The 17,064-nt window shown below is 27.1% G+C and overlaps 1 protein-coding gene across 2 annotated transcripts in view; it reads left to right on the top strand.

The window, feature by feature from the left end:
* The window catches only part of LOC100215580 (oxysterol-binding protein-related protein 8), a 93,016-nt gene that overhangs the window by 51,782 nt on the left and 24,170 nt on the right, over nt 1-17,064 (top strand). For both annotated transcript variants that reach the window (XM_065791815.1, XM_065791816.1), the window contains 4 exons: nt 303-367; nt 9,361-9,389; nt 11,974-12,019; nt 14,956-15,038. In XM_065791815.1, coding sequence (XP_065647887.1) covers nt 303-367; nt 9,361-9,389; nt 11,974-12,019; nt 14,956-15,038 — 223 coding nt within the window. The remainder of the gene's footprint in view (nt 1-302; nt 368-9,360; nt 9,390-11,973; nt 12,020-14,955; nt 15,039-17,064) is intronic.

Raw genomic sequence — 17,064 nt, 5'->3', positions numbered from 1 at the left:
TTATTTGAATAAAAAAAATTAAAATTAAAAGAATTGAAAATAAAACTGGCATATTCATAGCCGCTGACACGGGTTTCGAAATGGAGGTGCACAACCATCTATTTCTAAAAAGAAGTCCTCCCTATCTAGAATTTCTCTTTAAAAAAAAAGGGCTTTTTTGTTTTTTTATTTTGATTTAAAAATATTTATAAAAAAACTCCTATAAATCTTTCTGTCTCTCTCTTTTTTTATTAAGATAATAAAAAATATATCTTAAAGTTGTAATCTTTTTTTATAATTTTATAATATTTTTTTACATTTAGTCACAGTGATTTATATGGAGGTGATGAAAATAATTTGCTATCTCAAGGAGCTGATAGTTTTACATGTAAGTTGAATGTATTATATTCAATAAGATTTTTATTAAGATATTTATGATAACTATTTAATTATCTTTTTCTTTTTTTTTCTTTTTTCTTTCAAATTTCAATTCACTTGCCATAGCCATGAAGGCCACTAAAATCGAGGAAGCTGCTTTAATTGTGGTTATAACCCTCTCACAATTCTATAGCTTCGAAACATGAACCTTAATGAACAAAGTTGCTGCGCTAAGAAACAAGTTGAGTGCAGTACTACCAGGTATGTGGTGGGGATCGAACTCAGAACTTCTCGCTTATAAAGCAAGCGGTCTACCACTACACCACTACCGCATTAATATCATCACCGTTAAAGTGCATTTTTTTTGCAGTTAGAGACGCATCTGTTATCTTAATTTGTTATCAATTTGATTTATTGAAATGTTATCAGAATTAAAAGGTTCTGACACTATTTTAAAAATTGTTTAAACATTTGTTCCATTATTTAAGACTCAATTGTTAAATTAAATTTTTACATTCAATGCATCAATAATAATTCAAAATAAAAAAGAAACAAATAACAAGTAAAACTTCCATTACTTTGAAGATAAAATTTTCGATAAATCTTAAGCTTTATAACATCAAAATAATTTTTACCAAGTTGCCTTCATTAAAAAGTAATTTTTTTGTTATAACAAATCAAAATTCATAGTTAATATTACATTAATATTACGTGTCTACAGTACACTCAGTGTCTACAGTACACTCAGTTTTTACAGTACACAGTATATACATTAAAAAGAAAAAGAAAGTTTTTACAGTATATATTTAACAAGGTAAGTGGGATTCATCCAGGGCAATCAAATATTGTTGAGATGGCATGTTTGATTAGGCACATCCAAAAACTCTTGCAGTTTCTTCAAATTATGAAAAAAATAAATTGAGAGAATCACTCAAAATTATTTCCTTCTTAAAGTGCCAAGAAATAAAGCATGTACCAGTACTTTTCAACTATTAGAGCGGTTCAAAATTATCCACAAACAGTTGGCAACCTCTATTTAAAAAAATTATCCATATACCAATAATAATAGTAACTGCTAACTTTCTATTTTATGTTATTATACTTCTTTAAAATGTCTTTTTAATTGTTTATGTGACACAAAGATCGCAAAACGTAACCAACGGAGCTGTCCAGTTATGTAGACTTGGGAGATGTGAAAATAAAAACAGATTGTAGATGGTATTGTTGAATAAAAAATAAAAATCATAAAAAAATAGAAAATGAGTAGCAAGACTTTTGTGAAGTAGAAGAACGAAGTTAGATGCTGGGGGGACAGGGGGAGAAACAACTAAAACTCTAGTCACTCTGTGTGTAGATCATATATAACAAAGAACAAATATTTCATATACTGATTTTAGAGGCTGTTGATATCTACAGGTGTGATGGTGTAGTGCATTAGTATGTACCATTTGGTCGTCTAGTATGGTCCGTTATGTTTTCGTCCACTTTCAAATTGGGTGAATAGAAAACACACTCACTCCTTGCGCTTATGGGCTAGCACATCAGAGCCAGAGGTAAGACCTACAAAATGGGTTTCAATTGATCGAATGCACACATTAGTCGTCTTAGGCCAAAAGCCATCACTCTTAACCAAAAGTGCTACTGCCTTGTGCTGGTGTGGAATGATGTGCTATGGAGTGAGATTTTAAATCCGAGCACATAGTCAGCAAGTGTTGATCTGACGTGCATTGTGGAGCTTCTGAATGAATGTGTGCGTGAGTTTCAGTGTAGTCATTAGGTTATTGAGCGCTGTAACCACATCCAGCGGGATAGCCTAATGTCCGTTCTGTCGTCGTGGTGTACATTGGAAAAAGTTAGGGCTCACCAGCTACAAAGAATATATTTATTGTTTATGCGACACAATGATCACAAAAAGTGACCAACGGAGCCATCCAGTTACGTAGACCTGGGAGATAGGAATATAGAAGTAGGTTGTAGATGATGTGATTGGGTAAAAATCATGAATGAATGCAAAGACTATTTTGTAGGAGGAATAAAACTTTAGAACTACAGGGAGAAGGTGAACAATAACTCACACTCTAGTTATTCTAAGCAAATAATAAAACAATGGTCTATGAATAAAAAAGTATTTATAAATCCCTTGGTGTATTAGTGGCTATCATTACTAAAAGTATCATACAATATAAAATGATAAAATAAAATAAGTAAATAAAAAAATGGTAATAAATAATGGTTCAGGCAATATAAAAAGAAAAAACAAAATATATGTGTTCTACAAGATTGTGGTTTAAAATCATCCACAAACAGTTAGAGCCTCTATTTAAAAAAATTATCCAAATACCAATAATAATAGTAACTGCTAACTTTTTATTTTATGTTATTATTCTTCTTTAAAATGTCTTTTTTATATTTCATTTAACATTTTTTTGTGATTTTTAATCTAATGCTGATCTATCCAAAATAGATCAAAATATCATGACAAAAAAGTTTTTGATCAAGTATATCAAATGGGTATTAAAATTCAAGCACAGGAGGTATGTGCTTATCCTCATCATCAACTAATGATTTCAACATGGTTAACAATAATAAAGGGTTGAGATTAACAGAAATAGTTATTTTGATTGTTGAGAGTTAACAGAAATAATCATTGAGAGTTAACAGCAAAAAAAGCTTTTCTAACTTTTTGCTTTTAATATGATTTTAAAATGCTGCAATATCAGTTGTGCGTAATGCTAATTATAAAAATTAGAGAAAAAGGAAGACATCTTTCGTTAGGTATTATTTCCTTTTAGATTAGTAGTTAAATTTCATTTTTTAATAACTTTTTTAAATTTCACTTATGTAAGTTTTTGCTGAAGAAAACTATAACTAGATAAACAAATATTGTTGTTAATATAAAGCAAAAACAATAGCTCTTTCCTATAATTTTAAAGTTGCATCTCTTTCTCTTTTCAACAAATTCTATCATGGTTGCTGCTCAAAGGAGCTATCATCTCTACTTTTATTAACTAAAACTCATTCCCGATTGACTCATCATTCAGCAAAGTCTCATTAAATTACTACATCTGTCTGTATTTAGTATGCTCTAAAAACTTTTACTTGTTTTTCCCCACACTTCAACCCTTTTGAACTCTCTCCCATCTTCATGTTTTCCTGACTCATACAACTCATACAACCTCCAACTTTCTAAGTCTTCTGTCAACTGTTTCCTTGCTCTATAACTCTCTTCTTTTTTTTCTAGTAACTCCCAACTTAATAATGGTTGCTTGCAGCCTTGTTAGGAGTGAATCAGAATCAGTTAAAAATATTTTTTTAAATGAGTGCAATATAATATATACCTGATGCCAACCTCTAGCAGTTAAGTTCCAAGGGTTGTGTATATGTATATGTGTATATATATATATTTATGTATATAAATATATATATGGGTCATTCCATGCCAAGTGGTGCAAAGGTCCCTTATGGACCATCTCAGATTTTATTGAAATTTTTTGATTTTGTACATATATATGTTAAAAGCATGTTTTGAAAATTTTAGATCAATATCTAATATGGTTCTTGAGAAAACGCTATTTAAGTAGTGGGCTATTTTGCATAAAATTTCACTCTACAAGAAAAAAGGGTTTTTTCATCATTTTTAACAGCCAATAACTTTTGAACAAGTTAGTTTTATACTTCAATTATTATAAGATAGCAAGTGTGCTGTGGATACTTTGAAAAAAGAAAAAAATATTATTTCTGGCATCTTAACTTTTTCCATAATGGCGGGCTAAAGTTGATTTTTTTGTTTTAAGAATAAGTTTTTTTGTGATTTTAAAGACCTTAATCTTAAAAACTAGTTACAAAGTTAGTACAAATCAAATTGCCTGCTGATCTACATGTGGTGGATAAACATTTTTAAAAAAATCAGTTGATTAAAGAGCTGCATTCAAAAGTTATAGGTCTCCAAAATGAGTCAGATCGAGATTTTCGTAAAATTGATCTGTGATGCAAAGCATCTGTTACCTAAGATGGCACTTTTTTTTTTTTATAAAATTTTTTATACGCATCAATTAAAGACTGTTAATTAATAAAAACCAAAAAAATTAATGGGCGCTTATTTATAACCCCCAAAAGGTAGTCTCTAAAAGTCAGGTAAATTTTCCATAAAATTCTGAAATTGACATAATAAATAAATGCATTGAATTATATAATGTTATTTATTATGAAATATCAATTAAAAAATATTAATGCTTAAAGCCTTTTAATCCCTTTAGATAAAGAACTTTTAAATCCCAATAGATAAAGTCCCCTCCCCTCTTTATAATACAATAATTTTTTTAATGAAAAACAAACAAAATGTTTTTAAGAAAATAAACAAAAATAATAAAATTTACAAAAAGTTAAATTTCTCAAATAATAAAATAATCTCATTGATTTCTTTTAAGTCAATACTATAAAATCTTCCACTGTTTGACTGGACTTTAAGAGATTGCACTTTGCATAAAATATGCATTAGAGGTACCCAACAAAGATCATCTCTGCATGGCCACGTAAACTTGTTACATAAAGACTTTTTCATGAATTTCATATTAAGATCTTGATGCTCTTCTGAAATACTAAGAATATTTCCTAAATACCATTGAGCATCGTAAACGCAGGCCACTTATTCTCCTGGTGAGTAACTGGAAATTTTATTAATATAAATTCTGCAAGTAGAAAAATCCACATTAGTGCAAATAATATCAAATGAGACTCTTCTTATTTTTATTGAGGTAAGTGACATTGGGATAAAACTGTGGTGGTTTCGTGTCCCAGGTATTGTCGAACAAGAACGATATCACTCTTCCAAATTGAAGTTTGTAGTATGTGTTTCTATTGAAACTTTGTCAACAAAAAAAAAAGATATTTCTTTGACGTGTTGAACACACCAGCTGTACATTTTGCTTGGTGTGTCAATAGGATCGTTTAGTGATTGTAGACTGGCTCATGCAACAAGACGTTTCACTGTTCCACCAACACCATCACAAGGGCTTTTACCATGCGATGTTGCAAAAAAGTGCCACTCTGCAGTCATGTCAAAATCGTGTTTATGGTAGCATAAGTTGATAAGATTTTTGTAATTTTTATTCATCACTAAAATAGATAATGTGTTCAAATGTTTGTAATTGTTTAAGTTTATCAATAACATTACCGATAAAGCAATGAACAGCATCTGTTCCATGTTTCAGATGATCTGATATAACACAATAACTTTGACTATCAAGTTTTCCATCTTTTATAAAATACGCAACAAAGGGGTGCACAGTTGCTTGGCTGTTATTCCAGTGAAAACCTTGCACTGCATCCTGTATTAGAAAACTATAGTTTTCTGCAAAGTCAAGAAGAACCAAAGCTTGATTTTCTTTTAAATTAGTTTTCAAATGTTGGTAGTAGGTGGCTTGACTTTTTGATATAAAATGATGCACTCGTAAACTATCTAACTGTTCATAAACCATTTCAATAAATTCATCTAAAGGTAGAGTTGCTGGTACTAAAGTACATTGGTAATTTGATTTTTGCCATTGATAAAAGTTAACTTCACTAATTTCTTTTTCTGTAAACAAAGTGTCAATGTAGTCTAACAAAACCTTTTTAGCAGGACATTTATCGCAGCTATGCAGCATACAATCTCTATTTTCAATGCTACAAACCATTAATTTTAATAAGATTTTGTAATCAGAAATTCCAGGAATTTTCTGTACAAGGAGCTTTACATTTTGATGGTACTGGCAAACACAAACTGCATGCAGACCAGAAGCACCACCCACAGGAATGCACCACTTGGGCCTTAGCTCACAAAATTTTGAAAATCCAACTTTAAGATAATTATATTTCTTTTTAAACTCAATATGTAGCTCTTTCATATTGACTAGTAGAAGGCGCTTTTGGATATGTTGCTTTTTACTATCTACTTTAACTGAAACAAACTCTTTTTTTCCTGGACAAACCCTTGAATATTCATCGCATTCGTAGAAATGAACAACCTCTGTAATTACATCTTCGCTTAGTTTTCTACCCGATATTGGAGAAGGTTTTGATAGTATTCCACTTTTTTTACTTAATTTTCTGGCTTGTACTACAGATCTTTTTGAAGTAAAAAAAAACTTCTGAGTTTTCTCTATTGACCAACTGTCTGGAGTGAGTATAAGAAGTGTGATTTTTTCAGAATTTGACAATGTTTTTTCAAATTTTGACTTAATTTGAGTCATAATATTGTCTAAATCTGTGTTTGTTTTTTTCAAACATTTTTTTGAGGGTGATTCAATTCCACAAAGTGCAGCTATTTCTAAACCTAGCACATTGGCAACAGCCTTTTGTGTATGAGCTCTTACGCTATCAATTTTACGCTTTCCATATGCAACTCTATCTTTTTTTGAAACAAGTTTTAGAGGTGAGCATCCAAAACTTGCAATACTTGAATTAAGATCTTCTTTTAATATATGGTTGTCAACATAAATTTCTTTTTCTTGGAGTTCATTTTCTTTTGTATTATGTTTGCAATTCAGAACTTTTCTGCAACTAGTGCAAATTTTTTGACCAGGTATTAAACCAAAATCTTTGGCATATGAAAGACTGATAACTCTAAGAGAATCTAAAAAATAACGGAAATAATTATTACATATTTTTTTTTTTATTTATTTAGTGTTATTAAGGTATTTTTATTAAATTAAGATATTAAATATTGAAACTTACTTTTCACATTTTTTGCGTGCTTGTTCAACGGATTACAACAATACCTGCGATGTTCATTCTCATACCTCGACAAGTAAACTTTCTCGTGATAGCTACAAATAAAATCTATGGGATTTATTTTGCTTCTCAAAGAAATAAGCTCTTGGTTTAGTTTAGACAGTTCTTGGTAGCGTTTACTTTTATTAGATAGATAGCACTGTTCATTTAATGCTTTAGCAATACAGCAAGTAGAAAGCTCAGGCATATTACTTATTATTAATTAGTTCTAAAATACAACAATTTATTTGGTTTTATTAGTACTTTTTAGATTGACATACTAGTAATATAGAATTAAATGAAACAATAACTAAACTTTTAAAAAGTAATAATTTTTTATGGAAAATTTACCTGACTTTTAGAGACTACCTTTTGGGGGTTATAAATAAGCGCCCATTAATTTTTTTGGTTTTTATTAATTAACAGTCTTTAATTGATGCGTATAAAAAATTTTATAAAAAAAAAAAAGTGCCATCTTAGGTAACAGATGCTTTGCATCACAGATCAATTTTACGAAAATCTTGATCTGACTCATTTTGGAGACCTATAACTTTTGAATGCAGCTCTTTAATCAACTGATTTTTTTAAAAATGTTTATCCACCACATGTAGATCAGCAGGCAATTTGATTTGTACTAACTTTGTAACTAGTTTTTAAGATTAAGGTCTTTAAAATCACAAAAAAACTTATTCTTAAAACAAAAAAATCAACTTTAGCCCGCCATTATGGAAAAAGTTAAGATGCCAGAAATAATATTTTTTTCTTTTTTCAAAGTATCCACAGCACACTTGCTATCTTATAATAATTGAAGTATAAAACTAACTTGTTCAAAAGTTATTGGCTGTTAAAAATGATGAAAAAACCCTTTTTTCTTGTAGAGTGAAATTTTATGCAAAATAGCCCACTACTTAAATAGCGTTTTCTCAAGAACCATATTAGATATTGATCTAAAATTTTCAAAACATGCTTTTAACATATATATGTACAAAATCAAAAAATTTCAATAAAATCTGAGATGGTCCATGAGGGACCTCATTAAAATTTGCACCACTTGGCATGGAATGACCCATATATATATATATGTATATATATATATATATATATATATATATATATATATATATATATATATATATATATATATATATATATACATATATACATACATACACATACAACCCTCGAAATTAAACTGTTAGAGGTCGGCAAAAAGAAATTTGACACAAAGGGGTTTAAGTTACCATAAAAAATAAAAACGAGGTTGGGATTTTTTTGCCGACCTCAAAAATTTCTAAATTGGCAGTTAGGTTGGTGTTGCCGAATGCCAACTTTAATTCCGAAGGCTGTATGCATATATATATATATATATATATATATATATATATATATATATATATATATATATATATATATATATATATATATATATATATATATATATATATATATGTATATATATACATATATATTTATATATATATATATATATATATATATATATATATATATATATATATATATATATATATATATATATATATATATATATATATATATACATATATATATACATATACATATACATATACATATACATATATATATATATATATATATATATATACATATATATATATATATATATATATATATATATATATATAAATATGTATATATATATATATATATATATATATATAAATATATATACATATATATATATATGTGTGTGTGTGTGTGTGTGTGTGTGTGTGTGTGTGTGTGTGTGTGTGTGTGTGTGTGTGTGTGTGTATGTATATATTTATATACATGCATATTCTCTTTTTCTGCATATATACTCATATATGTAAAGAAAAAGAAAATATTCACTTGTATTGTATTTAAAAATATAAAGAAATTTTTTAAAATTGTAATAGTTTTATTAACTTCCAAAACATTCTAATATTTATTTGTTTTGTATTTTTTATGTATATTTATTTAAAACAATAAAATTAATATTTTTTAAATAAATTTTTTCTGTTTATAGAAAATTTTTATTTTTCTGTTTTGTGTTTTTAGTACACAGGTAATAATTGTGTATGATCTTTTTTCTTGCACAATTTTTGACTGCTCTAAAAAATAACAAATTAAATTTTTGAATTTTTTTTTATCAGATTTTATCTAAATTTTTATTTGTAGGTTATTTTCATTTTATTTAAAAACTTATTTTTATATAAGTTATTATCATTATATTTTGTTGTTGTTCTAATTTAGCTCAATATGCTGATACGCATGAAGAAAACGTAAGAAGTTTACTTTTTTCTTTTTTTAAAATTTTTTGACAAATCAATCTTTTGTCTTTTCTTTTTTTCTTATTTAATCTTTCTTTATTCAATTTTTTATCATTTAAAACTTTTAGTCATTCAGTTTTATCTCTAGTCATTCTATCTTTTATAAATCTAAAATACAATCAGTTCATCCATCAAATATTTGAAGTTGCTATGTTATTTATTAGAGGCGATTTTGTTATATTAGACCAGGGCTCCAATTAAGTGTATCGCGAATTGTGATTGCTTTTTGCACCAAACAATTAGTTTTTTCTTGAAAAAAATATTTTCCAAATTTTTTCTTTTTTCTTTTCTAATTTAGCTTTTTTTTTGGCTATTATTAAAAGTGTAGAATGTTTTTGTCCAAAGATTTCATTAAGGATCATAAAGTACATCACGCTAAATTTAACTTAGAAGTATGATCATTTGCTCTCTTGCGCGGAAATTTTCATTATACATGCTATGTGCTATTGGTTTTTAATTACTTTAAATCTCTGCGTTAAATTTAATGGATGAAGTACATCACAGTAAATTTACCTATAAACTAGATCAAAACAACCAGTTAACTTAATCAAGTTACTAAACTAATAAATACTCCTTATACGCTCAAAAACATTTATTTGCAAAAGTTAGCCATACAAATGTTTCTATTTATATCTTGTATGTTGTTAGGTTTTTTTTTATATTTTCATTATATTTATAGGATATTCTATAAATACGGAAGTTATTTTAAAAAATATATTTTAGAAAGAAATCTATTTACATAAAATTTTATATTTATATTTATATTTTAGAAAGAAATCTATTTATTTTATCAATATCTATTATTATATCTATTTATATATTAATACATGAGAATTTTAGTCTTCTAAAATTCTCTTATTCTTAAATTTAAGATTTTTAGAAAAATTTGAAAAATTTAAAAAAATTTTAACGCTCGCTCATAATAATTATAAATTTAATTGAATGAAAACTGTAGCGACGTCTGTAATACCTACTGGCATAGCGAGGATCATTCATGAAAGTCAAACATAGATTCACCTTCAGTAGCAATATCTGATTTAGAAGATAGTGCAAGTTTTTTTAATACTTAAGTATTTTTTGTTTCTTGAATAGTTTAAAAAGTAGAAACATTCTATTGCAAACATTAAATAAGTGATAGAAATTAAATTATAAAAAATTATAAATTAAAAAAAATAAATTGTTCTACTTCTGTTCAAAACATATTTATTTAAAAAAAAAAAATTTAAGCATATAATTGAACTTATTGAAATGTAATTTTACTTATTAACTTATTAAAACCATTTTAAATTAGGTGTAACATGTTAAGTAAAAATAATTAACAAGCATAATAAGTATTAAATAGTATTAAATACATTACTTGTACATTACACTAAACTGTAAATTATAACTGTAACTTATACTATATTAAACCCCACCAAGCAGGAATATTATGAGGTATTATTTAAATATGAGAGATAATATGCTAAAAATATGAGAGATAGTATGCTAAAAATATGAGAGATAATATGCCAAAAATTATGAGAGATAATATGCTAAAAATATGAGAAATACTAAAAAAAAATTAAAAACTAATATACAAAAGATTTTTGTTGCAAATGATTTTTATTTGTGCAAATTTATTTATATTTACGCAAACTTTACAGTTTGGTTAATATAAATAGATTTGCATTAGAATATGCAGTGATTTCATGCCAAGTGGCATGATATTGCCACATATCCATAAAAGTCCAACCTCACACATTTTGACCACCGCAGCTTTTAATGAAACTTAGCCGATTGGCTCATATTAATGAGAAAATCAAGTCCTGAAAACTTTACTATAAAATCTTTTGTGGTTTGTAAGATACAGGTATTTGAAAAGTCTTTTTTTTCTAAAAGATAAAAACTAGTAGTTAAAAAAATATAGCTAAAACATGTTTTTGTTCATCATGGGTGTGCTGGCCACAGAGGCTATGCAGGAATTCCCCATGGGCCTTTTATCTTTGATGCCATTCCAAGCCATTTATCTTAGATTGGCTTTTAGGGGGAAAAAATATTCTGTAAATGATGCACATATAATTTTTTATTCACTTTATTTATGGGTCCACAAATTAAATTCTTCAATTGTCTGATTCAAGTGTTGAAATTTGAGCACTAGTTTACTTTGCATATTAAAATGGGTCAGCGCAATACAAATACTTTGTGTGTCCAATCCAGTTACCATAACTAAATTAGGATCTTAAGTAATGATGACCTTTATTGATATAAAAATAAAACTGCACAATTAAAGAACAAACTCATGAATTTGTAAGGTATGAAAGATTTGTGAATTTTTTTTACTATTCAAATACAATTATTGCCTCTAATATTCTATTGATGCACAAAAAACGTTGTAATTTTTGAGGTAGTTAAAGTTAGCTGCAAATTTTTTATTGCTTATCAATTAAGACATTCAACATGAGTAAGTTAATAACTTGACAATAAATAAGTTACAAACTTAAAGTTTGCTTCACTTTTCATTTAATAATTTCTTTCTATATATATTACTATTATATAGGATAAATCTGATGATTCAAGTCTAGATGAAGTTGCAGATGAAGAAGGTACATACAATTTTAAATTTTACTTAATTTTATTTGTTTAAAACCTTCATAGCAATGGTCGAATTTTTAGTTGTTTTTTTTTCTTTGATCGGTTGAAACTTAAAAATAGTTTTTTTTTATTTTTGATTGGTTGAATTGGATATAATTTAAAAATATTCATGATTTAAAAAATATCTTTAAACAGAAATGGTCATAAATCAAAACAAAAGATATTCTTTAAAATTGAGAATCGAATTTCAGTTAGTATGCATTTCATCCATGATTATAATCTGTCAGATGATATAAGCAAACTTAGAATTGATGATAGAAGAAAAATTAGATTGATTATTAATTTGGCCAAAAATTCAATCAAATTTATCTTAACTTTAATTCAATAAAGCTATTTTAGCCATGGTCAGTTTTGAGCATGCCTAGTTTTATTTAGTTCATTGGTAATTTTTTGATTTTTGGGGGAGGGGGGGGGGCTTTATGGGTAACCAAACACACCTATCCAAAAATGGTCCCAACCTCAATTTTGAGGACCAAAAAAACAACCTATTAGACATTAATCTGCAAGGTTGTATCACCAGATGTAAAAATTAAAATCTAATCTCTATAGCCTAAGGAGAAAAACACATTTAAAGTTTTATAGCTCTTTGCACTACTGATTGCACTTGGAGCTCTGTTGTAAATCTATTTTGTTTTTTTTTTCACTTTTGGGTTATGGAGTTTTTAGAAAATATAAAAAACTCTTTACATATATGTGTTGGCTATAACCTGACAAAAAATCAGCTCTTTAACACTTGTGGTTTGTGTACAGGGACCTAAAGTATAGAGTATAGCACTAAAACCTCTTCAAAAAGAGACAACGGATGCTTAACGTTTTTATTATAACCTTATTATTGACTATGGAAGTTTCAAAATTTAATAGAATGAAGCCTTGGCATGTATCTTTTAGGCAAAAAAAATAGGAGCAAGATATCTTTTATCTGTGAAAAGATATAGCTCTTAAAGTAGAAACCTCGCCTTTAAAAAAGCGGCCAAAATGTAGCAGTTTTTTGTGGTTTTTATGTCTTTTAAAGATTCAAAGTTACATTAAATAACTTATCTAGTAACAATATGAGGTGACTAGTGGATATGGGGTTCTATGGTTGTTAGACATCACATCTGTGTGTACTTTGTCTGCAAAAAGAGTGCTTTTTTTGACCTTGTTTGTACAAAAGTAGGAGCAAAAAACACATAGAGAAATTTTTTTCTAGTTGTTCTGAATTTAAAACGCATAAAAACCTCTTTTTGTTTTAGTAGTTAAACCCACAGGTTTGCTTTGTTGTTTTTTCTAAACATTATTGAACAAAAATTGGAAATACACACAATAATAACAACTTCTTTTATTTAAATAGGAAATATATCTTTACTGAATTGGGTTTTAATAAGATATCAAACAGAAGAAAATCCCATATAACCTTAATCTCCCATTGAAAAAACACATACACACAGACATGAAATGATTTCCTTTAAAAAAAATTACTTTATGGTGTTGTTGTATTTTATTGTATTTATTACTTTTTCTTCAAATGCTGTTTATATTTTTTTATTTAGTACTTGCAAAATAAGCTATATACTTCTGAAAAAATTTTTAGAAACTTAATAAATATAGTTTTTAATATAAACAAAAATTTCAGACATGAATATTTATTATCAACAAATTTTGCTCAAGTATTTCTAGAATGAAATTCTAGAAATCACTGTTTAACTGTTAAAAAAAAAAGAATTATTTAAATAATCCAATTCAAAGATGCTTGCTGTTATAGTCAATAACACAATTCAGTAACTGGCTTCCATAACTAGGGTGATCAGGGTTTCTTTTGTACCTTGCCCATTGAGCACTGAAGATTGAATGCATTCAAAAAAAAAGATATCTTGCTCCTATTTTTTTTGCCTAAAAGATACATGCCAAGGTTTCATTCTATTAAATTTTTAAAACTTCCATAGTCAATAATAAGGTTATAATAAAAACGTTAAGCATTCGTTGTCTCTTTTTGAAGAGGTTTTAGTTCTATACTCTATACTTTAGGTCCCTGTACACAAACCACAAGTGTTAAAGAGCTGATTTTTTGTCAGGTTATAGCCAACACATATATGTAAAGAGTTTTTTATGTTTTCTAAAAACTCCATAACCCAAAAGTGAAAAAACAAACAAAATAGATTTACAACGGAGCTCCAAGTGCAATCAGTAGCGCAAAGAGCTATAAAACTTTAAATGTGTTTTTCTCCTTAGGCTATAGAGATTAGATTTTAATTTTTACATCTGGTGATACAAGAGACCTTGCAGATTAATGTCCAATAGGTCGTTTTTTTGGTCCTCAAAATTGAAGTTGGGACCATTTTTGGATAGGTGTTCAAATTAGGTAACTATGGTAGCCAACTGTGTCTTCCTGAAATAATTATTTTTGATTAGCCTAAACATAAATTAGAACTAGGGATAGGCTCTTTATTCAAATTGTAATAAATAAATAAAAAATAAATGAATAATAATAATTAAAAAAATAAGTAAAATAGGTTTATGACCTTTTTGCCATAAAAAAAATTTATTTTTATGATTAACATTTTTTATAAAAATAAAAATTTGATTTTTATTGCAATTTGCTTTATTAACACTATACAAAATTAATGCTCAAAAAATATCACAAATAAAACCTGAATATCAATGTTATTTTATTAAATTAAACCAAAACCTGTATAATGAATATCAATGTTATTTTGTGTTAAAATAATCAAAAAAAAAATCAAAAAAAAAAGGTTTTTTAAAAAGATTTTTTTTTTAAATATTGTTTAAATATTTTTTTTAAACTTTTATCACCAACATAAAATATTGACCCTGTTGGCAATGTAACATTTTCTTCCATTTGATTGTTTAATAACTTCAATTTTTTCACAACAAAATCTTTTTTTAACAGCATTTATAGCTTGTGCAACAGAACAAACACCCATACAAGAGACAACATATTCGAATTTAGTTGATAATGAAGAGTTTGGTGAGGTAAGTTTAATTTTCAAGATTACAACATCTTAAACATGTTTCATTTTAATAGAGTTGTCTATAAATGTATTTTTTAGCATTTTCTGATGCATCAAATATGTTTTTAAGCAGTATTGTTAATGTTGCTATGCAGCAATATTTATTTACTACAAAAAAATTCTAGGTTTTTTTAGTTTCTGGGGTTTTTAACTAATGGTGGTTTTATACTGATAGTTTGTTTTCCCCAATTGCGTAAAAAATTTAAATTCACTATAAGTCTATTAAGTCATAAATTTGAAAAAGTTTGGTTTTTGAAATTAAACATGCGGTAGTGGTGTAGTGGTAGAGCGCTCGCTTCATAAGCGAGAGGTTCCGAGTTCGATCCCCACCACGTCCCTGGTAGTACCGCGCTCAACTTGTTTCTCCGCGCAGCGGCCTTGTTCGTCAAGGTTCGTGTTTCGGAGTTATAGAGTTGAGAGAGGGTTATAACCACAATTAAGTAGCCTCCTCATCTGTAGTGGCCTTCTAGGCCTTGGGGAGGTGAAATAACAAAAAAAAAAAAAAACAAAAAAAAAAACAACAGTGACAATGTAGTTAACTGACCTGCTAGCTGTGTAATCAATAACTAAATTTACTTAAGTTTTGCATTTTTTTTAGCAACTGTTTCTTTTTAAAGATTCAATATATTATGACATGATATAATATAAATAATATTTTTTTTATTATGTTATGGTTGTGATATGTAAAAAAAGATACACCTTTAAGATGTTTTTACAAATGACATCATGACATGTGGCAAAAAAATTTAAAATTTACTTTTCGAATAAATGGTGGTCATGAAATTGAGACAAAGGTGTTTTGCAATACAGCCTTTATACCTTTTTAGACAAGAGATGTTTTTATGTTGTTTATTTAAATGACCAAAAATTTTGATTTAACAACTGATTTGTATAAAAGATGCTAGTGTTAGCTACTTGTGTTATTTCACTGCTTAATTTTTTTTTTAATGTCCCCTTGCATCACAGGCTTCTAGAGATAATTTTATATTAAAAATCTTTGAATTTAAGAAAACTTTAAGTTTAAGAAAAGTTTAAATTTAAGAAAACTTTTTTATATTTAAAACAACAAAGTTGTTTTAAATATAAAAAAGTTTTCTTAAATTTAAACATGAATATTTCAATTTTATTTTTTACTGGAGATTAAAAATAAAGTTGAAAAGAATGTTAGATACAAGATTTTGTTCAAATTTAATTAAAAAATAACATTTGAAATGTAGTATAATTTATAAAGTACATTTTTTTATTTTTATTTTTTCATGTTTAACGTCCATGGTTCCACACTTATATGGTTAGGAGGGGTTTCCAAAATATCACATTCTTATACATTTGCATGTTCTGACATGCTCTTCCTGACATTAACCTGCCTTTGTATGATATTGCATATCGGGACTGTTGTTGCATTTATCAGTAATGTTGTTGGATTTATCAGGTTTTGTATTGTGATAGTAACACAAAGATGATTACATCCAACATTTATAAGCTTCTCTTGTGTTGGGAGTTTTATGTCAATTTTTTTCTAGGTAAGTTTATAAAATTTACTGTCCTAATGTAGCATAGTGACATCTTGACTATGATATATATTATAATAGTAATATAAAACTTTGTAACTTATAGTTGTAAAAACTAGATGTAAATATGTTAGAAAAGTTTATTATCTAATTAAAACCTTGTGTCTAATTTTTAAAATATTTTCAATTAGTTATAAAATATTTTCAGTTAAATTAATAAGCTAATAAGTAATGTTGGCATACTACTTTATGTAATTATTTATTCTTAAACACATGATAAATATACATGATATAATTTTTTATTTATTATTATTGTTTAAATTTTTTGAAATCATTTTTTACTTTTTAATTTTTTTTACTGGAAGTATTTCATCTAAAGCGTGCTATGTAATTTTATTCTACAGTATTACAAAGCTTTAAGATACATATGCAATATGTATGCTATTCATATGCAACACATGCAATTTTATTTAGGAAAAT

Source organism: Hydra vulgaris, chromosome 02, assembly GCF_038396675.1.
Source record: "Hydra vulgaris chromosome 02, alternate assembly HydraT2T_AEP".
Classification (NCBI taxonomy): domain Eukaryota; kingdom Metazoa; phylum Cnidaria; class Hydrozoa; order Anthoathecata; family Hydridae; genus Hydra; species Hydra vulgaris.
This window is presented reverse-complemented; position numbering and strand designations above follow the sequence as displayed.